The sequence below is a fragment of the Oncorhynchus tshawytscha genome, linkage group LG01 (genome assembly GCF_018296145.1).
Source record: "Oncorhynchus tshawytscha isolate Ot180627B linkage group LG01, Otsh_v2.0, whole genome shotgun sequence".
In the NCBI taxonomy this organism is placed as follows: domain Eukaryota; kingdom Metazoa; phylum Chordata; class Actinopteri; order Salmoniformes; family Salmonidae; genus Oncorhynchus; species Oncorhynchus tshawytscha.
In genome coordinates this window covers 2,391,151-2,418,918 of record NC_056429.1, presented here as the reverse complement: position 1 = coordinate 2,418,918, position 27,768 = coordinate 2,391,151, and the positions used below count along the sequence as shown (strand labels likewise).

Below are 27,768 nucleotides of genomic sequence, written 5' to 3'. Positions count from 1 at the left end.
GAAGGATGGGGCCATGTATCACGAAATCTTGGCTAACAACCTCCTTCCCTCAGTACGAGCATTGAAGATGGGTCGTGGCTGGGTCTTCCAGCATGACAACGACCCGAAACACACAGCCAGGGAAACTAAGGAGTGGCTCCGTAAGAAGCATCTCAAGGTCCTGGAGTGGCCTAGCCAGTTTCCAGACCTGAACCCAATAGAACATCTTTGGAGGGAGCTGAAAGTCCGTATTGCCCAGCGACAGCCCTGAAACCTGAAGGATCTGGATAAGGTCTGTATGGAGGAGTGGGCCAAAATCCCTGCTGCAGTGTGTGTAAACCTGGTCAACAAGTACAGGAAACTCTGATCTCTGTAATTGTAAACAAAGGTTTTTGTACCAAATATTAAGTTCTGCTTTTCTGGTGTATCAAATACTTATGTCAGGCAATACAATGCAAATGAATTACTTAAAAATCATACAATGTGATTTTCTGGATTGTTGTTTGATTCCGTCTCTCACAGTTGAAGTGTACCTATGATAACAATTACAGACCTCTACATGCTTTGTAAGTAGGAAAACCTGCAAAATCGGCAGGGTATCAAATACTTGTTCTCCCCACTGTAACAGACTCTGGTCAAAAGTAGGGCACTATATATCAGATAGGATGCCATTAGAGACGGCGACTCAGACCTGTAAAGTAGGGCACTATATATCAGATAGGATGCCATTAGAGACGGCGACTCAGACCTGCTTTATCTCTGACAAAGGACCGATTAAATGTTCCCTTTTCCCTTCCATTGCTTTCTTTTTCTTCGTAATCCTTTCCCTAAAACTCGGCTGTCAAACTGTGTGCCAACAGAAATGACACACATCTCTTTTGTCATCTCAATATCAGAAGGTTGCTTTTTCTCAAAAGTTGAATGAAGTTCTTTCTTGAGTCAATGAGTGGGATTCACATCGCACTGCACTATGTTTATTATATAGAAGTCAAACACACAGAACGTGACCCTGTTTTATAGAGAAAACATGACCCTGTTTTATAGAGAAAACATGACCCTGTTTTATAGAGAGAACTACAGAACATGACCCTGTTTGACAGAGAACTACAGAACATGACCCTGTTTTATAGAGAACTACAGAACATGACCCTGTTTTATAGAGAACTACAGAACATGACCCTGTTTTATAGAGAACTACAGAACATGACCCTGTTTTATAGAGAACTACAGAACATGACCCTGTTTGACAGAGAACTACAGAACATGACCCTGTTTGACAGAGAGAACTACAGAACATGACCCTGTTTGACAGAGAGAACTACATGTCCCACTTTGGGTCCTGAATTAAATAAGGTGCTGTACTGATTGGATGGCATTACTGCATAACTTTCCATTCTACCCGGTTACAAAGCTATTGGTTTTTACAGTCTTGCCATTCAGTTACCCCATCAATTCCCTTTATTTTAAATTATACACAATTATTGAGATTCACCTTTGCTTTAAATGAACACATTGTTCTCATTTGAATTGTCCCCCTGCAGAGAGATTTCAACTATCACTAGTGTAGATGATGAGTAATGTTTTCAGACATTGTAAGTCCACACATCAGTTGTTAGACTCCTACCACTACACCCCCCCACCCCTCTCTCTCTCTCTCTCCACCCCCGGCCCTGGGCCCCCTGACACGTCATCACCACCTCTACATCTGAAGGAAAACAAAAACGATGAATAATTACTTTTTTTGTAAAAAGAACACACACAAAAAAAAACAAAAAAAAAACAGGACAGCATTTTTTTTTATTGTAATGTTGTTTTGATCATGATTCAGATCACAGCGACAGAGTGGAGGTTAGAGGAGCTCAACGCTGAACCCTGAACCCTGTCTGTCTCACTTGGAATAATTACCGGGGGGATATAATGTGTGTGTGTGTGTGTGAATAATTAAGAGGGATATAATGAGACTGGCAACAAACAGCCCGGCTGCATCCCAAACGGAACCATAGGGCCACTACCGTTGACCAGGGCCCATCGAAAGTAGTGCACTATGTAGGACATAAGGTACCATGTGGGACATGTGTCTGTCTGCTTAGACCTGGTTCAAACACTGTTCTAAATCATTGCAAATTCAGTATCTGTGCTTGACTGAGTTTACCTGTTGCAATGAAGCCAATTGAATAGTCACAAACGCTGAAGGATAGGCTAAAGCAAAACGCTGAAGGCTAGGCTAAAGCAAAACGCTGAAGTCTAGGCTAAAGCAAAACGCTGAAGGCTAGGCTAAAGCAAACGCTGAAGGCTAGGCTAAAGCAAAACGCTGAAGGCTAGGCTAAAGCAAAACGCTGAAGGCTAGGCTAAAGCAAAACGCTGAAGGCTAGGCTAAAGCAAAACGCTGAAGGCTAGGCTAAAGCAAACGCTGAAGGCTAGGCTAAAGCAAACGCTGAAGGCTAGGCTAAAGCAAACGCTGAAGGCTAGGCTAAAGCAAACGTTGAAGGCTAGGCTAAAGCAAACGCTGAAGGCTAGGCTAAAGCAAACGCTGAAGGCTAGGCTAAAGCAAACGCTGAAGACTAGGCTAAAGCAAACGCTGAAGGCTAGGCTAAAGCAAACGCTGAAGGCTAGGCTAAAGCAAACGCTGAAGGCTAGGCTAAAGCAAAACGCTGAAGGCTAGGCTAAAGCAAACGCTGAAGGCTAGGCTAAAGCAAACGCTGAAGGCTAGGCTAAGCAAACGCTGAAGGCTAGGCTAAAGCAAACGCTGAAGGATAGGCTAAAGCAAAACGCTGAAGGCTAGGCTAAAGCAAACGCTGAAGGATAGGCTAAAGCAAAATGCTGAAGGCTAGGCTAAAGCAAACGCTGAAGGCTAGGCTAAAGCAAACGCTGAAGGCTAGGCTAAAGCAAAACGCTGAAGGCTAGGCTAAAGCAAATGCTGAAGGCTAGGCTAAAGCAAACGCTGAAGGATAGGCTAAAGCAAACGCTGAAGGCTAGGCTAAAGCAAACGCTGAAGGATAGGCTAAAGCAAACGCTGAAGGCTAGGCTAAAGCAAAACGCTGAAGGCTAGGCTAAAGCAAACGCTGAAGGCTAGGCTCAAGCAAAACGCTGAAGGCTAGGCTAAAGCAAACGCTGAAGGATAGGCTAAAGCAAACGCTGAAGGCTAGGCTAAAGCAAAACGCTGAAGGCTAGGCTCAAGCAAAACGCTGAAGGCTAGGCTAAAGCAAACGCTGAAGGCTAGGCTTATGCAAACGCTGAAGGCTAGGCTAAAGCAAACGCTGAAGGCTAGGCTAAAGCAAACGCTGAAGGCTAGGCTAAAGCAAACGCTGAAGGCTAGGCTAAAGCAAACGCTGAAGGCTAGGCTAAAGCAAACGCTGAAGGCTAGGCTAAAGCAAACGCTGAAGGCTAGGCTAAAGCAAAACGCTGAAGGCTAGGCTAAAGCAAACGCTGAAGGCTAGGCTAAAGCAAACGCTGAAGGCTAGGCTAAAGCAAAACGCTGAAGGCTAGGCTAAAGCAAACGCTGAAGGCTAGGCTAAAGCAAACGCTGAAGGCTAGGCTAAAGCAAAACGCTGAAGGCTAGGCTAAAGCAAACGCTGAAGGATAGGCTAAAGCAAACGCTGAAGGCTAGGCTAAAGCAAACGCTGAAGGCTAGGCTCAAGCAAAACGCTGAAGGCTAGGCTAAAGCAAACGCTGAAGGCTAGGCTAAAGCAAACTCTGAAGGCTAGGCTCAAGCAAAACGCTGAAGGCTAGGCTAAAGCAAACGCTGAAGGCTAGGCTTATGCAAACGCTGAAGGCTAGGCTAAAGCAAACGCTGAAGGCTAGGCTAAAGCAAAACGCTGACGGCTAGGCTAAAGCAAACGCTGAAGGCTAGGCTAAAGCAAACGCTGCAAAGAATTTGAAAGATTGCTGTTTTAATCAAACATTGTCCTTTTCACTGATACTTCTCTGTGTTCCATTAACGACACTGAAATAACTGTCTCTCAATGCATTGTTGAGAAACCACTCAATATGGAGGTGATGCTGGTGAAAAGTGTGTTCACGATAGGAGAGGAGGAAGAGGAGGAAGAGGAGGGAGAGGGAGGAAGAGGAGGGAGGGAGGGAGAGGAGCCTCTTGAGTTAATGGAGGTTGTAGGGAAGGAGGGACGGAAGAGGGAGGGAGGGAGGAAGAGGAGGGAGAGGAAGGGAGGGAGGGAGAGGGAGGGAGGGAGGGAGGAAGAGGGGGAGAGGGAGGGAGGAAGAGGAGGGAGAGGGAGGGAGGGAGGGAGGGAGGGAAGAGGAGGGAGAGGGAGGGAGGGAGGAAGAGGAGGGAGAGGGAGGAAGAGGGAAGAGGGAGGGAGAGAGAGGAGGGAGAGGGAGGAAGAGGGAAGAGGGAGGGAGAGAGAGGAGGGAGAGGGAGGGAGGGAGGAAGGAGGGAGGAAGGGGAGGGAGAGGGAGGCAGGAAGAGGAGGGAGAGGTAGGGAGAGAGCAAGAGAGGAGGAGAGAGGGAGAGAGGAAGAGGAGGGAGGAAGAGGAGGGAGAGGGAGGGAGGGAGGGAGAGGGAGGGAGGGAGGAAGAGGGGGAGAGGGAGGGAGGAAGAGGAGGGAGAGGGAGGGAGGGAGGGAGGGAGGGAGGAAGAGGAGGGAGAGGAAGGGAGGGAGGGAGAGGGAGGGAGGGAGGGAAGGAAGAGGGGAGAGGGAGGGAGGAAGAGGAGGGAGAGGGAGGGAGGGAGGGAGGAGGAAGAGGAGGGAGGGAGGGAGGAAGAGGAGGGAGAGGGAGGAAGAGGGAAGAGGGAGGGAGAGAGAGGAGGGAGAGGGAGGAAGAGGGAAGAGGGAGGGAGAGAGAGGAGGGAGAGGGAGGGAGGGAGGAAGAGGAGGGAGGAAGGGGAGGGAGAGGGAGGGAGGAAGAGGAGGGAGAGGTAGGGAGAGAGCAAGAGAGGAGGAGAGAGGGAGAGAGGAAGAGGAGGGAGGGAGGGAGGAAGAGGAGGGAGAGGGAGGAAGAGGGAAGAGGGAGGGAGAGAGAGGAGGGAGAGGGAGGAAGAGGGAAGAGGGAGGGAGGGAGAGAGAGGAGGGAGAGGGAGGGAGGGAGGGAGGAAGAGGAGGGAGGAAGGGGAGGGAGAGGGAGGGAGGAAGAGGAGGGAGAGGTAGGGAGAGAGCAAGAGAGGAGGAGAGAGGGAGAGAGGAAGAGGAGGGAGGGAGGGAACGTGGGGGGAAGAAAAGAGAGGGACAGAGGGAGATGGGATGGATGGAGAGAGAGAGAACTTTTGTATGCTATGTCTCTGAAAACCTCATGATTCCATTATTAACCATAGTAGTAGATGTCAAAACAATTGTAGGTCAAATGCTTTAGATTCGGGTTCTTTTTTATAATACAGTCGTTGAACTTGAGTTTGAACTTACTTTGGCTCCTGGCTTCCACACGTCTTCAAGCTTTGGGAATATGGCAAATCTTTACTAACTCATTATTTGTTTCTCTCCCACAGGCCCAAGACTCAAGACCCATCACCTCTCCCTGTCTAGATCAGAGGAACATCGGGAACACCAGCCCATCTGTCGTGTGTCCCTGCCAACAGAGTCTCCCTGCCTCCCTGCAGATCGTTCTCTCCACCACCCCTTCAGGAAACATCCAGGGACAACGGTCACCACCACAGGTGATTTAAGGTGAGCTAGAGGCCTGAATTCCCCCCCCAGGCCAATACATCTGTTGTAGTTCCTTTTCTTCAAGTCCTGGTACACATAAAATGGTATTGAAAAGCCGCATCTTACATGAAATAAACAATCTCTTTTCGGTCCTATTAAGTCGAGAAAGATCATTGTGTTGCTGTATGAGTCTCTGCCATTCAATGAAAATTACTTCAGAATACTTACGTAAGAATTGGCACGACTATAGTATGGCGTTGGTTGAAGCTCAATGTTAAATTCAATTATCTCTACCATCATATCTAAGCCAATATGACACCGATGTCGATGACAACTTGCAAATCAACTTCGAGGTACACAAAACACATTCTCTCATCATGAACCGTCCGGCTGTTAACGAAAACCAAATACCGGATTTTTAAATACCGGGTCATTACTAATTGAGTTTTCATAGTGTTTTCTGTACCTACCTAGCTCAAATTCTAGACGTCGGATTAAAACTATAGCTATACCATAAAGTGACCGTTCGACTTAAAAAATGTCAGATTGACTAAGATTGTAGGAGCAACAATTTTTTTATAAAATGTATAGTTTATCCTTGTCACATTTTAATTTTCTGTCCGTTAAAGAACCAACGATTTGGTAGCTAGCTATATTTGGTTATGGAAGGGTTTTTACACAAATGACTTCAGCCATTAGCAAGCCAGACAACAACAAATGATCTCAAACAAAGAAGCTAGATAGCTAACGTTAGCTAGCTCACGTCCAAATACCAGTCCTACATTACCTAGCTAACGTTAGCTTACTTGTCCAAAGTCCAGCAGCTAGCCTCTGTAGCTAGCTAAGACCTGTCAGCGGAAAGCTAGCTAGCAAGCTAACAAACATATCTTGAAAAAGTGATTACTGACAAGCAAAACATTTTGCGATTATGTCAACAATGGACTAATGAAACAAATACAAAAAGTTTTCTGGCGGAGTTTTCCTTTAAAGGACTAGGGAGTGTTTCAGGATAAAAAATAAACAAAATTGAGCTAATCACAGGCAAAATCCTAGAGGAAAACCTGGTTCAATCTGCTTCGCACCTGACACTGAGAGATGAACTCACATTTCAGCAGAACAATAACCTGAAACACAAGGCTAAATCTACATTGGAATTGCTTACCAAGAAGACAGTGAATTTTATTCTGCGACCAAGTTACATTTTTGACTTAAATATCTATGGTAAGACTTGAAAATGGTTGTCTGGCATTGATCAACAATCAACTTGACAGAGCTTGGAGAAGAATAATGAGCAAATATTGTACAATCCAGGTGTGGAAAGCTCTTAAAGATTCACATCTCTAATCACTGCTAAAGCTAGCATGCATTGACTCAGGGGTGTGAATACTTATGTAAATGAGATATTTCTGTATTTCATTTTCAATACATTTAAAATCATTTCTAATAACATGTTTTCACTTTGTCACTTTGGCATTATGGGGTATTGTGATGTCATTATGGGGTATTGTAATGTCATTATGGGTTATTGTGATGTCATTATGGGGTATTGTGATGTCATTATGGGGTATTGTGATGTCATTATGGGGTATTGTGATGTCATGATGGGTTATTGTGATGTCATTATGGGTTATTGTGATGTCATTATGGGTTATTGTGATGTCATTATGGGTTATTGTGATGTCATTATGGGGTATTGTGATGTCATTATGGGTTATTGTGATGTCATTATGGGGTATTGTGATGTCATTATGGGGTATTGTGTGTAGCTGGAAGAGAACAAATACATATTTAACCATTTTTGAATTCAGGCCGTAACACAACAAATGTGGAATAAGTCAAGGGGTATGAATACTTTTTGAAGGCACTTGGAGTCAATGACTTAAAACACTTTTCTTTTACTTTGCTTTCAATGGGAATTGAGTCATATCTTACAATGTAATACTGTCACAATCAATCAATTGACCTATTCACCTTCTGAAAAGCTACAGACAATGACTTTCAACCATGGTACATTCTACACACACTTGAATAGTAAGTTCCAAACTGATTTGAGCTATTAGCAGTCAGCAGACCAGGGGTTACCCAGCAACCTGGAGAGGGTAGCAAGGTAGCAAGGGTAGCAAGTTTTAAGTTCCTCGGCATACACATCACAGACAAACTGAATTGGTCCACTCACACAGACAGCATCGTGAGGAAGGCGCAGCAGCGCCTCTTCAACCTCAGGAGGCTGAAGAAATTCGGCTTGTCACCAAAAGCACTCACAAACTTCTACAGATGCACAATCGAAGCATCCTGGCGGGCTGTTTCACCGCCTGGTATGGCAACTGCACCGCCCTCAACCGTAAGGCTCTCCAGAGGGTAGTGAGGTCTGCACAACGCATCACCGGGGGCAAACTACCTGCCCTCCAGGACACCTACACCACCCGATGCTACAGGAAGGCCATAAAGATCATCAAGGACATCAACCACCCGAGCCACTGCCTGTTCACCCCGCTGTCATCCAGAAGGCGAGGTCAGTACAGGTGCATCAAAGCTGGGACCGAGAGACTGAAAAACAGCTTCTATCTCAAGGCCATCAGACTGTTAAACAGCCACCACTAACATTGAGTGGCTACTGCCAACACACTGTCAATGACACTGACTCTACTCCAGCCACTTTAATCATGGGAATTGATGGGAAATTATGTAAATATATCACTAGCCACTTTAAACAATGCTACCTTATATAATGTTACTTACCCTACATTGTTCATCTCATATGCACACGTTGATACTGTACTCTATATCATCGACTGCATCCTTATGTAATACATGTATCACTAGCCACTTTAACTATGCCACTTGGTTTACATACTTATCTCATATGTATATACTGTACTCTATCATCTACTGTATCTTGCCTATGCTGCTCTGTACCATCACTCATTCATATATCCTTATGTACATATTCTTTATCCCCTTACACTGTGTATAAGACAGTAGTTTTTTTTCTTTTTGAATTGTTAGTTAGATTACTTGCTCGTTATTACTGCATTGTCGGAACTAGAAGCACAAGCATTTCGCTACACTCGCATTAACATCTGCTAACCATGTGTATGTGACAAATAAAATTTGATTTGATTTGATTTGATTTGAACCTTTTACAGCACACACAATTAAGGCCCAGACCTTTTGGCCAAATGTAAAGGTTGCCACAACCAATAGCAGACTTTTGGCTGCTAAACAAAATCTTTGCATGTGGAAATGTTGTATAATACACCTTTAACAGAAACTCCCGGTGTAAAAAAACCACAGAAATTAAAAACAAAAAGCAACGTTTTAAGTGTGAACTTGGTCTAAAAGGTCTAAAAGGAAATTCACATGAGCATCACAATGCCTCCTCCACCCATGCTCTACCAAGGTTTTACAGCACCACAATGCCTCCTCCACCCATGCTCTACCAAGGTTTTACAGCACCACAATGCCTCCTCCACCCATGCCCTACCAAGGTTTTACAGCATCACAATGCCTCCTCCACCCATGCTCTACCAAGGTTTTACAGCATCACAATGCCTCCTCCACCCATGCTCTACCAAGGTTTTACAGCATCACAATGCCTCCTCCACCCATGCTCTACCAAGGTGTTACAGCACCACAATGCCTCCTCCACCCATGCTCTACCAAGGTGTTACAGCACCACAATGCCTACTCCACCCATGCTCTACCAAGGTGTTACAGCACCACAATGCCTCCTCCACCCATGCTCTACCAAGGTTTTACAGCACCACAATGCCTCCTCCACCCATGCCCTACCAAGGTTTTACAGCACCACAATGCCTCCTCCACCCATGCCCTACCAAGGTTTTACAGCACCACAATGCCTCCTCCACCCATGCTCTACCAAGGTTTTACAGCATCACAATGCCTCCTCCACCCATGCTCTACCAAGGTTTTACAGCATCACAATGCCTCCTCCACCCATGCTCTACCAAGGTTTTACAGCATCACAATGCCTCCTCCACCCATGCTCTACCAAGGTTTTACAGCACCACAATGCCTCCTCCACCCATGCTCTACCAAGGTTTTACAGCACCACAATGCCCCCTCCACCCATGCTCTACTAAGGTTTTACAGCACCACAATGCCTCCTCCACCCATGCTCTACCAAGGTTTTACAGCACCACAATGCCTCCTCCACCCATGCTCTACCAAGGTTTTACAGCACCACAATGCCTCCTCCACCCATGCTCTACCAAGGTGTTACAGCACCACAATGCCCCCTCCACCCACCCATGCTCTACCAAGGTTTTACAGCACCACAATGCCTCCTCCACCCATGCTCTACCAAGGTTTTACAGCACCACAATGCCTCCTCCACCCATGCTCTACCAAGGTTTTACAGCACCACAATGCCTCCTCCACCCATGCTCTACCAAGGTTTTACAGCACCACAATGCCTCCTCCACCCATGCTCTACCAAGGTTTTACAGCACCACAATGCCTCCTCCACCCATGCTCTACCAAGGTTTTACAGCACCACAATGCCTACTCCACCCATGCTCTACCAAGGTTTTACAGCACAGCTTTGACCTGCTACAGTGTTGCATAGGATTCAAACCTTTTCAAACCTTTTCAAACCTTTTCAAATTATTCAGATTCTTCAGAGGAATAATGGAACAAATATAAAAGCAACATGTAACAATTTCAAACTCTTACTTTTTTACTGAGTCACTTCACATAAGGAAATCAGTCAATTGATATAAAATAAATAAATTCATTAGGCCCTAATCTATGGATTTCACATGACTGGGAATACAGATATGCATCTGTTGGTCACAGATACCTTTAAAATTAAAGGTAGGGGCGTGGATCAGAAAACCAGTCATTATCTGGTGTGACCAATTGCCTCATGCAGCACCACACATCTCCTTCACATAGAGTTGATCAGGAATGTTGATTGTGGCCTGTTGGAATGTCATCCCACTCCTCTTCAATGGCTGTGTGAAGTTGCTGGATATTGGCGGGACCTGGAACTTGCTCAACGGCTGCCATCCAGGACCTCTACACCAGGCGGTGTCAGAGGAAGGCCCTGAAAATTGTCAAAGACCCCAGCCACCCCAGTCATAGACTGTTCTCTCTACTTCCACATGGCAAGCGGTACCGGAGTGCCAAGTCTAGGACAAAATGGCTTCTCAACAGGTTTTACCCCCAAGCCATAAGACTCCTGAACAGGTAACCAATTGGTTACCTGGACTATTTGCATTGTGGCCCCCCCGACCCCTTTTTTACACTGCTGCTACTCTCTGTTCATCATAGATGCATAGTCACTTTAACTATACATTCATGTACATACTACCTCAATTGGGCCGACCAACCAGTGCTTCTGACCAACCGGGCTATCTGCATTGTGCCCCCAGCACAAGGTGCACCTGTGTAATGATCATGCTGTTTAATCATTTTATTGATATGCCACACCTGTCAGATGGATGGATTATCTTGGCAAAAGGAGAAAACTAACAGGAATGTAACCTACTTTTATGCACAACATTTTGAGAGAAATACACTTTGTGTGTATGTGGAACATTTCTTTGATATTTTGTTTCAGCTCATGAAACATGTTGTGTTTATGTTTTTGTTTTTGTTCAGTATATTTACAGTACCAGTCAAACGTTTGGACTCATTCAAAGTGTTTGTCTTTATTTTGACTATTCATGTACTAAACCCCCCAAAAAAGTGTTAAACAGATCAAAATATATTTTTTATTTGAGAATCTTTAAAGTAGCCACCCCTTTGCCTTGATGACAGCTTTGCACACTCTTGGCATTCTCTCAACCAGCTTCCTGAGGTAGTCACCTGGAATGCATTTCAATTAACAGGTGTGCCTTGTTGAAAGTTCATTTGTGAAATTTCTTGCCTTCTTAATGCATGTGAGCCAATCAGTTGTGTTGTGACCAGGTAGGGGTGGTATACAGAAGATAGCCCTATTTGGTAAAAGACCAAGTCCATATTATGGCAAGAACACCTCAAATAAGTAAAGAGAAACAACAGTCCATCATTACTTTAAGACAGGAAGGTCAGTCAATCTGGAAAATATCAAGAACTTTGAGAAATAGTGCTTTGTGGGTAGTTTAGAAGATATCCGGAAAAAAGTTAATAAATATATAAGGTTCTCCATGGGGACATTTGACTGGTTTGATTGGTTAAAGGGTTCTTTCTCCATGGGGACATTTGATTGGTTAAAGGGTTCTCCATGGGGACATTTGATTGGTTAAAAGGTTCTCCATGGGGACATTTGATTGGTTTGATTGGTTAAAGGGTTCTTTCTCCATGGGGACATTTGATTGGTTTGATTGGTTAAAGGGTTCTTTCTCCATGGGGACATTTGATTGGTTTGATTGGTTAAAGGGTTCTTTCTCCATGGCGACATTTGATTGGTTAAAAGGTTCTCCATGGGGACATTTGATTGGTTTGATTGGTTAAAGGGTTCTTTCTCCATGGGGACATTTGGAACTCGTTTATCTAAGAGGGTATGCACCTATCAGAGGACAAGGTGGAACCTTTACAATATTGCTGGTGTGTGTGTGTGTGTGTGTGTGTGTGTGTGTGTGTGTGTGTGTGTGTGTGCTGATGAATGATCCTGTTAAGGAAATTATCATGACTTTAACCTCTGGGTCTGTAAGTGAACTGCTACTTAGAGAAGTGAAGGACCTATTGATTTCACATGTGAATGAACTACACACACACACACACACACACACACACACACACACACACACACACACACACACACACACACACACACACACACACACACACACACGCACACACACACACACACACACACACACACACACACACACACACACACACACACACACACACATCTTCACATGCATCAGATTATCTGAGCATGTGAATGAACTACACACACACACACACACACACACACACACACACACACACACACACACACACACACACACACAGATGACTGACAGCCAACGTTGATGGTGACGACATGGTGATGTGACAGATGATGTATAGCCTGTTTCAACTTGACCTGGCAACACACAGTAAAGAGCTGACCTGGCAACACACAGTAAAGAGCTGACCTGGCAACAACACACAGTGACCTGGCAACACACAGAGCTGACCTGGCAACACACAGTAAAGAGCTGACCTGACCTGACAACACACAGTAAAGAGCTGACCTGGCAACACACAGTAAAGAGCTGACCTGGCAACACACAGTAAAGAGCTGACCTGGCAACACACAGTAAAGAGCTGACCTGGGCAACACACAGTAAAGAGCTGACCTGGGCAACACACAGTAAAGAGCAGACAGGGAAACACAGTAGGGTCATGCTAAGTGATCGCCTGCATAACTTACTTAATAATATCTTAGCTATAGTTTACAGAATGCAAGAAAACATGTAGACAGAGCTAAGATTGAATATATATATATATATAAAATATTAATATTTCTCTCTCAATGTCTGATGATGTGGGCCATGTAGCTGAAGCCTATTTTATATTTTATAGCAGACTCTCCAGTGTCAAATTATTTTAAAATACTTTTTTTTTTTTTATCCGTATGAATATGACTTCAGTTTTAATGCAAGCCGGTGTTCTCCCACCCCTCTACTTCATGATCAAGCAACTAATTTATCGGACAGAGTTCTCAGAAAGTTTGAAGTAGTTTTTAAATAACATTAAAAACATGATAGGCCTAAGGTAATAATGACAGATGTAGAACGAACAATAGCAAGATATAAAAGTTCGAAACGAGTAGTTCGAACAAACCTTACAGTTAAACAAAACCTCTAGACTTAAAGACGTATGAATCCCGTCTCCTTGCCCGTCTGCGAACCAAACGGCCAAACGCTACTAATTAAAATAGAGAGAGTATTTCCCAATTTGATGATTGTAATTAAGTTTTTAATAATGTCCTAAAGTTGCAGCTTTCAAATGGTAACAATTGTAAAAGTCAGTCTATATATCTCGGTTGGTACAAAGGATTTGGAAACAGACGCAGGAATACATCATCTGGGTTCTTTAATATGCCCAAAACAAACACGTATACATTAACACTGGGATGTAAGCCAATCAAAAGAGTGAGGGTAAACCTGGTAGATCTACACGGGACGAGACCCGTAATACATAATGCACGAAACCCGCAGCACAGGCTGAGACAGCACATAGGGAACAATAACACACAGCACAGGCTGAGACAACACATAGGGAACAATAACACACAGCACATAGGGAACAATAACACACAGCACAGGCTGAGACAAAGCATAGGGAACAATAACACACAGCACAGGCTGAGACAACACATAGGGAACAATAACACACAGCACATAGGGAACAATAACACACAGCACAGGCTGAGACAACACATAGGGAACAATAACACACAGCACATAGGGAACAATAACACAGCACATAGGGAACAATAACACACAGCACAGGCTGAGGGAACAATAACACAGCACAGGCTGAGACAACACATAGGGAACAATAACACACAGCACATAGGGAACAATAACCCACAGCACAGGCTGAGATAACACATAGGGAACAATAACACACAGCACATAGGGAACAATAACCCACAGCACAGGCTGAGACAAAGCATAGGGAACAATAACACACAGCACAGGCTGAGACAAAGCATAGGGAACAATAACCCACAGCACAGGCTGAGACAAAGCATAGGGAACAATAACCCACAGCACAGGCTGAGACAAAGCATACAAACACAAACAACAGTTTACATGCACTTAGGTTGGAGTCATTAAAACTCATTTTTCAACCACTCCACAAATTTCTTGTTAACAAACAATAGTTTTGGCAAGTCGGTTAGGACATCTACTTTGTGCATGACACAAGTCATTTTTCCAACAATTGTTTACAGACAGATTATTTCACTTATAATTCATCTATTAAAACATCTCAAGACATCAGTCAGGAAGTTAAAGCTTGGTCGCAAATGGGTCTTCCAAATGGACATTGACGCCAAGCATACTCCCAAAGTTGTGGCAAAATGGCTTAAGGACAACAAAGTCACGGTATTGGAGTGGCCATCACAAAGCCCTGACGTCAATCCTATAGAAAATTTGTGGGCAGAACTGAAAAAGGGTGTGTGAGCAAGGAGGCCTACAAACCTGACTCAGTTACACCAACTCTGTCAGGAGGAATAGGCCAAAATTCACCCAACTTATTGTGGGAAGCTTGTGCAAGGCTACCCCAAAACATTTGACCCAAGTTAAACAATTTAAAGGCAATGCTACTGAATACTAATTGAGTGTATGTAAACTTCTGACCCACTGGGAATGTGATGAAAGAAATAAAATCTGAAATAAATCATTCTCTCTACTACTATTCTGACATTTCACATTCTTAAAACAAAGTGATGATCCTAACTGACCTAAAACAGGGAAATGTTACTGGGATTAAATGTCAGGAATTGTGAAAAACTGAGTTTCAATGTATTTGGCGAAAGGTGTATGTAAACTTCCAACTACAACTTCCGACTGCAAAATAACCTGCAGTCCAATGGGGAAACAAAGGTCACATTTATACAAACCCAATCAGTGAGGAGCTGGAACCAGATGTGGAACCAGGTGTGGAACCAGATGTGGAACCATGTGTGGAACCAGATGTGGAACCATGTGTGGAACCAGATGTGGAACCAGGTGTGGAACCAGGTGTGGAACGAGATGTGGAACCAGATGTGGAACCAGGTGTGGAACGAGATGTGGAACCAGATGTGGAACCAGGTGTGGAACCAGGTGTGGAACCAGAGTGGAACCAGGTGTGGAACCAGGTGTGGAACCAGATGTGGAACCAGGTGTGGAACCAGGTGTGGAATGAGATTTGGAACCAGGTGTGGAACCAGATGTGGAACCAGGTGTGGAACCAGGTGTGGAACCAGGTGTGCAACCAGGTGTGCAACCAGATGTGGAACCAGGTGTGGAACCAGGTGTGGAACCAGATGTGGAACCAGGTGTGGAACCAGGTGTGCGTAATGACACAGTTCAGTGCAGCCTAGCAGGCCGGTGACGTCGACCTCTGGAACTGGTGAACAGAATGAGCAGCAGTACCGGGGGGATCCGTGACACTATAGGCCGTTCTCTATCACAGCTTTATTTTCAATGACAAATATTACATCCAACAAGAAGTGAAATTGAGCAAATGTATAAAAAAAATATAGATATATAAAAAACAATATCAAGATGTAAAATCTAATGTACCAGAATCTTATACTGTGTGTTGTGGTGTCCCACCCACCAAGTGACTACGATTTACATCCCATGCGAGCTCCTCTCATTCCTCCAATAGCATGCGAGCTCCTCTCATCCCTCCAATAGCATGTGAGCTCCTCTCATCCCTCCAATAGCATGTGAGCTCCTCTCATCCCTCCAATAGCATGTGAGCTCCTCTCATCCCTCCAATAGCATGTGAGCTCCTCTCATCCCTCCAATAAAATGTGAGCTGTTTTCCCTCCAAAGCATGCAGCTTTTCCCTCCAATAGCATGTGAGCTCCTCTCATCCCTCCAATAGCATGTGAGCTCCTCTCATCCCTCCAATAGCATGTGAGCTCCTCTCATCCCTCCAATAGCATGCGAGCTCTCAATAACGGTCCTTTTTAGCTTTCTTTAAAAATAAAAATAAACTGTTTTATAAAAAATGTCAAACAGGTTTTTTCAGGTATTTGTCAATAGGGAGCGATACCATTTATCACAATGTTTAATGTGTACAAAAGGACAAAAGTTGACATGGCCCAACCCTTAATCATGATAGGACAAAGATTGACTTGGCCCAACCCTTAATCACGATAGGACAAAGATTGACTTGGCCCAACCCTTAATCACGATAGGACAAAGATTGACTTGGCCCAACCCTTAATCACGATAGGACAAAGATTGACATGGCCCAACCCTAACACTTACTACAGGCTACGCCATATTCTGTTTTCTGTCTGGAAGCGAAGGTGGAAAGGATTAGGATTAGGATTAGGATTAGGGTTAGGATAAAGATTAGAAAGGTCTCTCTCTCTGAAATGCTTCTCTGGTCAAGTGATTTTGGCATAACACTTTAACTACAGATTTTTTTTCAACTTTGTTGGATCTCACACTTGCTGAGGGCATTTAATGTCAGTATTGTTTTTTTAACAAATTATCTAACCTAACAGTGCCTTTGGAAAGTATTTAAACCCTTAGTTTAACCCTACAATGTGATTTTCTGGATTTTTTTTCTCATTTTGTCTGTCATAGTTGAAGTGTACCTATGATGAAAATTACAGGCCTCTCTCATCTTTTTAAGTGGGAGAACTTGCACAATTGGTGGCTGACTAAATATTTTTTTGCCCCACTGTATATGAGGTCCCACAGTTGACAGTGCATGTCAGAGCAAAAACCAAGCCATGAGGATGAAGGATTTGTCTGTAGAGCTCTGAGACAGTATTGAGTCGAGGCACAGATCTGGGGAAGGGTACCAAAACATTTCTACAGCATTGAATGGGTCCAAGAACACAGTGGCCTCCATCGTTCTTAAATGGAAGATGTTTGGAACCACCAAGACTCTTCCTAGAGCTGGCCGCCTGGCCAAACTGAGCAATTGTGGGAGAAGGGCCTTGGTCAGGAAGGTGACCAAGAACCCATTAGTCACTCTGACAGAGTTCCTCTGTGGAGATGGGAGAACCTTCCAGAAGGACAACCATCTCTGCAGCACTCCACCAATCAGGCCTTTATGGTAGAGTGGCCAGACGGAAGCCACTCCTCAGTAAAAGGCACATGACAGCCCGCTTGTAGTTTACCAAAAGGCACCTGAAGACTCTCGGACCATAAAAAAACAAGATTCTCTGTTCTGATGAAACCAAGATTGAACTCTTTGGCCTGAATGCCAAGCGTCATGTCTGGAGGAACCCTGGCACCATCCCTACGGTGAATTTGTAGGTGACAGGGTGGGTGACAGGCTGGGTGACAGGGTGGGTGACAGGGTGGGCGACAGGCTGGGTGACAGGTGACAGGGTGGGTGACAGGTGACAGGGTGGGTGACAGGTGACAGGCTGGGTGACAGGGTGGGTGACAGGTGACAGGCTGGGTGACAGGTGACATGACAGGGTAGATGACAGGTGACATGCTGCGTGACAGGCTGGGTGACAGGGTAGATGACAGGAGACATGTTGCGTGACAGGCTGTGTGACATGCTGTGTGACAGGCTGGGTGACAGGCTGGGTGACAGGTGACATGCTGGGTGACAGTCTGGGTGACAGGTGACATGCTGGGTGACAGGTGACAGGCTGGGTGACAGGTGACAGGCTGGGTGACAGGCGACATGACAGGGTAGATGACAGGAGACATGTGCAGGCGACAGGCTGGGTGACAGGCTGACAGGCTGGAGGACAGGCTGGGTGACAGGGTGACAGGTGACATGCTGGGTGACAGGTGATATGCTGGAGGTGACAGGCTGGGTGACAGACAGGCTGGGTGACAGGTGACAGGCTGGAGGACAGGCTGGATGACAGGTGACAGGCTGGGTGACAGGTGATATGCTGGGGACAGGCTGGGTGACAGGTGACAGGCTGGAGGACAGGCTGGGTGACAGGCTGGGTGACAGGGTGACAGGCTGGGTGACAGGCTAGAGGACAGGTGACATGCTGGGTGACAGGCTGGGTGACAGGCTGGGTGACAGGGTGGGTGACAGGGTGGGTGACAGGTGACAGGCTGGGTGACAGGGTGGGTGACAGGTGACAGGGTGGGTGACAGGGTGGGTGACAGGCTGGGTGACAGGGACAGGCTGGGTGACAGGTGACAGGGTGGGTGACAGTTGACAGGGTAGGTGACATGTGACAGGGTGGGTGACAGGTGACAGAGTGGGTGACAGGTGACAGGGTGGTGACATGTGACAGGGTGGGTGACAGGTGACAGAGTGGGTGACAGGTGACAGAGCTGGGTGACAGGTGACATGCTGGGTGACAGGGTGGGTGACAGGTGACAGGCTGGGGGACAGGCTGGGGGGGGACAGGCTGGGGAACAGGCTGGGGGACAGGCTGGGTGACAGGCTGGGGAACAGGCTGGGTGACAGGCTGGATGACAGGGTGGGTGACAGGTGACAGGGTGGGTGACAGGCTGGGTGACAGGTGACAGACAGTGGGTGACAGGTGACATGCTGGGACAGGCTGACAGGGTGATGACAGGAGACATGACAGGCTGGGTGACAGGCTGGGGTGACAGGCTGGGTGACAGGTGACAGGCTGGGTGACAGGCTGATAGGCTGGGTGAGGACAGGCTGGGTGACAGGGTGGGTGACAGGTGACAGGCTGGGTGACAGGACAGGCTGGGTGACAGGTGACAGGCTGGGTGACACGCTGGCTGGGTGACAGGCTGGGCTGACAGGGTGGGTGACAGGCTGGGTGAGGACAGGTGACATGCTGGGTGACAGGCTGGGTGATAGGGACAGGCTGACAGGCTGGGTGACAAGGTGGGTGACAGGGACAGGCTGGGTGACAGGCTGGGTGACAGGTGACAGGCTGGGTGACAGGGTGACAGGGTGGGTGACAGGTGACAGGGTGGGTGACAGGCAGGCTGGGTGACAGGTGACAGGCTGGGTGACAGGGACAGGGTGGGTGACAGGTGACAGGGTGGGTGACAGGGTGGGTGACAGGCTGGGTGACAGGTGACAGGGTGGGTGACAGGTGACAGGGTGGGTGACAGTTGACAGGGTGGGTGACAGGTGACAGAGTGGGTGACAGGTGACATGGGTGACAGGTGACAGGTGACAGAGTGGGTGACAGGTGACATGCTGGGTGACAGGTGACATGCTGGGTGACAGGGTGGGTGACAGGTGACAGGCTGGGGGACAGGCTGGGGACAGGCAGGCTGGGTGACAGGCTGGGTGACAGGCTGGGTGACAGGCTGGATGACAGGGTGGGTGACAGGTGACAGGGTGGGTGACAGGCTGGGTGACAGGTGACAGAGTGGGTGACAGGTGACATGCTACGGGTGACAGGAGACATGCTGGGTGACAGGCTGGGTGACAGGTGACAGCCAGTGGGTGACAGGTGACATGCTGACAGTGACAGGGTAGATGACAGGATGACATGCTGGGTGACAGGCTGGGTGACAGGCTGGGTGACAGGTGACAGGCTGGGTGACAGGGGTGATGACAGGCTGGGTGACATGGTGGGTGACAGGCTGGGTGACAGGGTGGGTGACAGGTGACAAGGTGGAGGACAGGCTGGGTGACAGGTGACAGGCTGGGTGACAGGGTGGGTGACTGTGGGGACAGGCTGGGTGACAGGGTGGGTGACAGGCTGACAGAGGACAGGTGACATGCTGGGTGACAGGCTGGGTGACAGGTGAGGGTGGGTGACAGGCTGGGTGACAGGGACAGGCTGGGTGACAGGGTGGGTGACAGGCTGGGTGACAGGTGACAGGCTGGGTGACAGGGTGGGTGACAGGTGACAGGGTGGGTGACAGGCTGGGTGACAGGCTGTGACAGGCTGGGTGACAGGGTGGGTGACAGGTGACAGGGTGGGTGACAGGGTGGGTGACAGGCTGGGTGACAGGTGACAGGGTGGGTGACAGGTGACAGGGTGGGTGACAGTTGACAGGGTAGGTGACAGGTGACAGAGTGGGTGACAGGTGACATGCTGTGTGACAGGTGACAGAGTGGGTGACAGGTGACATGCTGGGTGACAGGTGACATGCTGGGTGACAGGGTGGGTGACAGGTGACAGGCTGGGGGACAGGCTGGGGAACAGGCTGGGGGGGTGAGGCTGGGGAACAGGCTGGGTGACAGGCTGGATGACAGGGTGGGTGACAGGTGACAGGGTGGGTGACAGGCTGGGTGACAGGTGACAGAGTGGGTGACAGGTGACATGCTAGGGTGTGACAGGCTGGGTGACAGGCTGGGTGACAGGTGATAGGGTGGGTGACAGGTGACAGGCTGGGTGACAGGGTGGGTGACAGGTGACAGGCTGTGTGACATGCTGTGTGACAGGCTGGGGGGCAGGCTGGGTGACAGGCTGGAGGACATGCTGTGTGACAGGCTGGGTAACAGGCTGGGTGGCAGGCTGGGTGGGCTGACAGGCTGGGTGACAGGCTGGGCTGGGTGACATGCTGTGTCACAGGCTGTGTGACATGCTGTGTGACAGGCTGGGTGACAGGCTGGGTGACAGGCTGGGTGACAGGTGACAGGCTGGGTTACAGGGTGGGTGACAGGTGACAGGATGGGTGACAGGGTGGGTGACAGGCTGGGTGACAGGGTGGGTGACAGGCTGGGGTGACAGGCTGGGTGACAGGCTGGGTGACAGGCTGGGGGGTGAACAGGCTGGGGACAGGGTAGATGACAGGAGACGACAGGCTGGGTGACAGGGTGGGTGACAGGGTGGGCGACAGGCTGGGTGACAGGGTGGGTGACAGAGTGGGTGACAGGTGACAGGGTGGGTGACAGGTGACAGGCTGGGTGACAGGGTGGGTGACAGTTGACAGGGTGGTGACAGGCTGGGTGACAGGTGACATGCTGCGTGACAGGTGACATGCTGGGTGACATGCTGTGTGACAGGCTGGGTGACAGGCTGGAGGACATGCTGTGTGACAGGCTGGGTAACAGGCTGACAGGGACAGGCTGGGTGACAGGCTGGAGGACATGCTGTGTGACAGGCTGGGTAACAGGCTGGGTGGCAGGCTGGGTGACATGGTGGGTGACATGCTGTGTCACAGGCTACAGGCTGTGTGCATGCTGTGTGACAGGCTGGGTGACAGGCTGGGTGACAGGTGACAGACTGGGGACAAGCTGGGTGAGAGGCTGGGGGACAGACTGGGGGTAACAGGCTGGGGGCACAGGCTGGGGGTGACATCCTGGAGGACAGGCTGGGTGAGAGGCTGGGGGACAGACTGGGGAACAGGCTGGGGGACAGGCTGGAGGACAGGCTGGGTGACAGGGTGGGTGACAGGTAATCAACAACTTGTTAATCTGGGTTGAAGTAGTGGTAACTACAGTATCTTTGTTTTTTAATCAACAACTTGTTCATCTGGGTTGAAGTATTGGTAACTACAGTATCTTTGTTTTTTAATCAACAACTTGTTCATCTGGGTTGAAGTAGTGGTAACTACAGTATCTTTGTTTTTTAATCAACAACTTGTTCATCTGGGTTGAAGTATTGGTAACTACAGTATCTTTGTTTTTTAATCAACAACTTGTTCATCTGGGTTGAAGTAGTGGTAACTACAGTATCTTTGTTTTTTAATCAACAACTTGTTCATCTGGGTTGAAGTATTGGTAACTACAGTATCTTTGTACCAGAATATTTTAGTACACTGTATGTTGCAGTGGTGTCCTACTCTCTCTGTGTCTCTCTGTGTCTCTCTCTCTGTCTCTCTGTGTCTCTCTGTGTCTCTCTGTGTCTCTCTCTCTGTCTCTCTGTCTCTCTGTGTCTCTCTGTGTCTCTCTCTGTGTCTCTCTCTCTGTCTCTCTCTGTCTCTCTGTGTCTCTCTGTGTCTCTCTCTGTGTCTCTGTTTCTCTCTCTCTCTCTCTGTTTCTCTCTCTGTCTCTCTCTCTGTCTCTCTGTCTCTCTGTGTCTCTCTCTGTCTCAATTCAATTCAATTCAATTCAAGGGCTTTATTGGCATGGGAAACATGTGTTAACATTGCCAAAGCAAGTGAGGTAGACAACATACAAAGTGAATATATAAAGTGAAAAACAACAAAAATTAACAGTAAACATTACACATACAGAAGTTTCAAAACAATAAAGACATTACAAATGTCATATTATATATCTATACAGTGTTTTAACAATGTACAAATGGTTAAAGGACACAAGATCAAATAAATAAGCATAAATATGGGTTGTATTTACAATGGTGTTTGTTCTTCACTGGTTGCCCTTTTCTCGTGGCAACAGGTCACAAATCTTGCTGCTGTGATGGCACACTGTGGAATTTCACCCAGTAGATAAGTGGGAGTTTTTCAAAATTGGATTTGTTTTCGAATTCTTTGTGGATCTGTGTAATCTGAGGGAAATATATCTCTCTAATATGATCTCTCTGTCTCTCTCTGTCTCTCTGTGTCTCTCTGTGTCTCTCTGTGCCTCTCTGTGTGTCTCTCTGTGTCTCTCTGTGTCTCTCTGTGTGTCTCTCTCTCTCTCTGTCTCTCTGTGTCTCTCTGTCTGTGTCTCTCTGTGTCTCTCTCTCTGTGTCTCTCTCTGTGTCTCTCTCTGTGTCTCTCTGTGTCTCTCTCTCTGTGTCTCTCTGTGTCTCTCTCTCTCTGTGTCTCTCTGTGTCTCTCTCTCTCTCTCTTTGTCTCTCTGTGTCTCTCTGTGTCTCTCTCTCTCTCTCTGTGTCAATGTCTCTCTGTCTCTCTGTGTGTGTCTCTCTGTCTCTCTGTTCCTCTCTGTGTCTCTCTCTCTGTGTTTCTCTGTGTATCTCTGTGTCTCTCTGTGTGTCTCTCTCTCTCTCTCTCTCTCTCTGTGTCAATGTCTCTCTCTGTATCTCTGTGTGTGTCTCTCTCTGTCTCTCTCTGTCTCTTTCTGTCTCTCTCTGTCTCTCTCCGTGTCTGTCTCTGTCCCTCTCTCTCGCTCTGTCTCTCTCTGTCTCTCTCTGTCTCTCTCTGTCTCTCGCTGTCTCACTCACCCGCCCTCTATCTCTCCCTCAGGTGTGTCCTCAAGATGGGGACTATCCCCCTGGCCCTAACCTTAACCCTGGTCTTGTTGGCTGTCCTGGGGTTCACTACACCCAGTGTCTGGAGCCTGAATCCAGACGATCCTAACGTCTGCAGTCACTGGGAGAGGTGAGCGATAAGTCATGACCATGCGTCCTCCATTACAGCCAACAGACAGAATGATTCATCCTCCTGATTCATACGACCAACAGACATAATGATTCATCCTCCTGATTCATACAACCAACAGACATAATGATTCATCCTCCATTACAGCCAACAGACAGAATGATTCATCCTCCTGATTCATGCAACCAACAGACAGAATGATTCATCCTCCTGATTCATACGACCAACAGACATAATGATTCATCCTCCTGATTCATGCAACCAACAGACAGAATGATTCATCCTCCTGATTCATACGACCAACAGACAGAATGATTCATCCTCCATTTCAACCAATATACAGAATGATTCAACCTTCTGATTCATACAACCAACAGACAGAATGATTCATCCTCCTGATTCATACAACCAACAGACAGAATGATTCATCCTTCTGATTCATACAACCAACAGACAGAATGATTCATCCTCCATTACAACCAGAATGATTCATCCTCCTGATGCATATAACCAACAGACATAATGATTCATCCTCCATTTCAACCAATATACAGAATGATTCAACCTTCTGATTCATACAACCAACAGACAGAATGATTCATCCTCCTGATGCATACAACCAACAGACAGAATGATTCATCCTCCTGATGCATACAACCAACAGACAGAATTATTCATCCTCCTGATGCATACAACCAACTGACAGAATGATTCATCCTCCTGATGCATACAACCAACAGACAGAATGATTCATCCTCCATTTCAACCAACAGACAGAATGATTCATCCTCCTGATGCATACAACCAACAGACAGAATGATTCATCCTCCTTGGCTTCTCCATCAAATCAGGTCACTTTCCCAAAATTCCTTGGTTTTTCAGAAATCCCAGTTTAGAGATTCCCAGAATCAGGAATCAGGAATAACCTGGAAATCTGGAATCTTCCAACCAGGATTTCTGGAAAACCTGGTAATTCTGGGTAAAGTCGGCGTAGGTGTTTGGTATTTTATCAGAGTTACTCTTCCACACAACATGAAACATGACACGATACAAAATGGACAACAGCTCAAGGACAGAACTACATCATTTTAGAAAGGCACACGCAGCCTACTTATCAACGCACAAACTATCTAGGTCAAATAGGGGGAGAGGGTGTCTCGAGTGGTGGTCTAAGACAGAGCTGTGCCACTAGAGATCCTGGTTTGAGTCCAGGCTCTGTCGCCGCGACCGGGAGACCCATGGGGCGGCGCACAATTGGCTCAGCGTCGTCCGGGTTAGGGGAGGGTTTGACCAGCAGGGATGTCCTTGTCTCATTGGTGCGGCTTCCGGGTTAGGGAGGGTTTGACCAGCAGGGATGTCCTTGTCTCATTGGTGCGGCTGGCTTCCGGGTTAAGCGGGCATTGTGTCACGAAGCGGTGCGGCTTGGTTGGGTCGTGTTTCAGAGGACGCACGGGTCTCGACCTTTGCATCTCCCGAGTCCGTACGGAGTTGCAGCGATGAGACAAGACCAATTGGATACCAGGAAAAATGAGATGTAACGAAGTTCCATGCAATAATCGATCTAGATATGTTTATCAGAATGATCCTAGCCTGGCCCATGATATATTTGTGCTGTCTTGCCAAGTCCTACGACAATTCAATCACCGTAGCAGTTGTCAAGACAGCACAAATAGTAGGAGAAAGACAGATAGACAGACAGACAGACAGACAGACAGACAGACAGACAGACAGACAGACAGACAGACAGACAGAGAGAGAGAGACAGACAGACAGACAGACAGACAGACAGACAGACAGACAGACAGACAGACAGACAGACAGACAGACAGACAGACAGCAGAACAAAGAGAGAGAGAGAGATAGAGAGAGAGAGAGAGAGAGAGAGAGACAGACAGACAGACAGACAGACAGACAGACAGACAGACAGACAGACAGACAGACAGACAGACAGACAGACAGACAGACAGACAGACAGACAGACAGACAGACAGAGATACAGACAGAGAGCGGGAGACATACAGACAGACAGCGAGAGAGAGAGACAAACAGAGAGGCAGAGACAGACAGACAGACAGACAGTCAGACAGAGAGAGAGAGACAGACAGACAGACAGACAGACAGACAGACAGACAGACAGACAGACAGACAGACAGACAGACAGACAGAGAAGCCCATATCTATTCCCAATGCGTCTGTAGGACATCATTGATTCCAGATGAAATATGCAGCAGGATAATTGATCAGCCAACGACACACACAGCACTCTCTTCCTAATCAATTAACACGCAGCACCCATATTGTGTCACTTATGAAAAATAAGCAAAGAGAATAGAGGATAGAGGGAGAGGGAGAGGATAGAGGTTAGAGGGAGAGGGAGAGGATATAGGTTAGAGGGAGAGGATAGAGGGAGAGGATAGAGGGAGAGGATAGAGGTTAGAGGGAGAGGATAGAGGGAGAGGATAGAGGGAGAGGATAGAGGTTAGAGGGAGAGGGAGAGGATAGAGGTTAGAGGGAGAGGATAGAGGGAGAGGATAGAGGGAGAGGATAGAGGTTAGAGGGAGAGGATAGAGGGAGAGGATAGAGGGGGAGGATAGAGGGAGAGATAGAGGGAGAGGATAGAGGAGAGGATAGAGGATAGAGGGGGAGGATAGAGGGGGAGGATAGAGGGGAGGATAGAGGGAGAGGATAGAGGGGGAGGGAGAGGATAGAGGGAGAGGATAGAGGGGGGATAGAGGGAGAGGATAGACGATAGAGGTTAGAGGGAGAGGATAGAGGGGGAGGATAGAGGGGGAGGATAGAGGGAGAGGATAGAGGGAGAGGATAGAGGATAGAGGGAGAGGATAGAGGATAGAGGGAGAGGATAGAGGGAGAGGATAGAGGGGAGAGGATAGAGGGAGAGGACAGAGGATAGAGGTAAAAGAGGGAGAGGATAGAGGGGTTTAGAGGGAGAGGATAGAGGGGGAGGATAGAGGATAGAGGGAGAGGATAGAGGGAGAGGATAGAGGGAGAGGATAGAGGGAGGATAGAGGGAGAGGATAGAGGGGGATAGAGGGAGAGGATAGAGGGAGAGGATAGAGGGAGAGGATAGAGGGATAGAGGGGAGGATAGAGGGAGAGGATAGAGGGAGAGGATAGAGGGAGAGGATAGAGGTTAGAGGGAGAGGATAGAGGGAGAGGATAGAGGGAGAGGATAGAGGGGAGGATAGGATAGAGGTTAGAGGGAGAGGATAGAGGGAGAGGATAGAGGGAGAGTATATAGGATAGAGGGAGAGGATAGAGGGGGAGGATAGAGGAGAGGATAGAGGGAGAGGATAGAGGGAGAGGATAGAGGAGAGGATAGAGGGGGAGGATAGAGGATAGAGGGAGAGGATAGAGGGAGAGGATAGAGGGAGAGGATAGAGGGAGAGGATAGAGGATAGAGGTTAGAGGGAGAGGATAGAGGGGAGGATAGAGGATAGAGGGAGAGATAGAGGGGAGGATAGATAGAGGGAGAGGATAGAGGGAGAGGATAGAGGATAGAGGGAGAGGATAGAGGGAGAGGATAGAGGGAGAGGATAGAGGATAGAGGGAGAGGATAGAGGGAGAGGATAGAGGGAGAGATAGAGGGAGAGGATAGAGGATAGAGGTTAGAGGGAGAGGATAGAGGGGGAGGATAGAGGGAGAGGATAGAGGGGGAGATAGAGGGAGGATAGAGGGAGAGGATAGAGGGAGAGGATAGAGGATAGAGGGAGATATAGAGGGAGAGGATAGAGGTTAGAGGGAGAGGATAGAGGGAAGGATGGAGGGGAGGATAGAGAGAGAGGATAGAGGAGAGGATAGAGGGAGAGGATAGAGGGAGAGGTTAGAGGGAGAGATAGAGGATAGAGGGAGAGGAGAGGATAGAGGGAGAGGATAGAGGAGGATAGAGAGAGAGGTTAGAGGGAGGATAGAGGTTAGAGGGAGAGGATAGAGGGAGAGGATAGAGGGAGGATAGAGGATAGAGGGAGAGGATAGAGGGAGAGAGATAGAGAGAGAGATAGAGGGAGAGGATAGAGGGAGAGGATAGAGGAGAGATAGAGATAGAGGAGAGGATAGAGGGAGAGGATAGAGGAGAGGATAGAGGAGAGGATAGAGATAGAGGGAGAGGATAGAGGGGAGGATAGAGGGAGAGATAGAGGGAGAGGGGAGAGGATAGAGGCAGAGGATAGAGGGAGAGGATAGAGGCTGGAGGGAGAGGATAGAGGGGGAGGATAGAGGGAGAGGATAGAGGGAGAGGGGGAGATGGAGGGAGAGGATAGAGAATAGAGGGAGAGGATAGTGAATAGAGGGGAGGATAGAGGGAGGATGGAGAAAGAGGGAAGGATGGAGAATAGAGGAGGATGGAGAATAGAGGAGGAGGATGGAGAATAGAGGGGAGGATGGAGAATAGAGGAGAGG

General features: G+C 47.6%; 1 protein-coding gene across 1 annotated transcript in view; it reads left to right on the top strand.

Annotated features, from left to right (window-relative positions):
• The window catches only part of megf11 (multiple EGF-like-domains 11), a 184,530-nt gene that overhangs the window by 140,522 nt on the left and 16,240 nt on the right, over positions 1–27,768 (top strand). The window contains exons 2-3 of the mRNA XM_042327617.1: positions 5,417–5,594; positions 23,219–23,353. Of these exons, the coding sequence (XP_042183551.1) occupies positions 5,417–5,594; positions 23,219–23,353 (313 nt within the window). The remainder of the gene's footprint in view (positions 1–5,416; positions 5,595–23,218; positions 23,354–27,768) is intronic.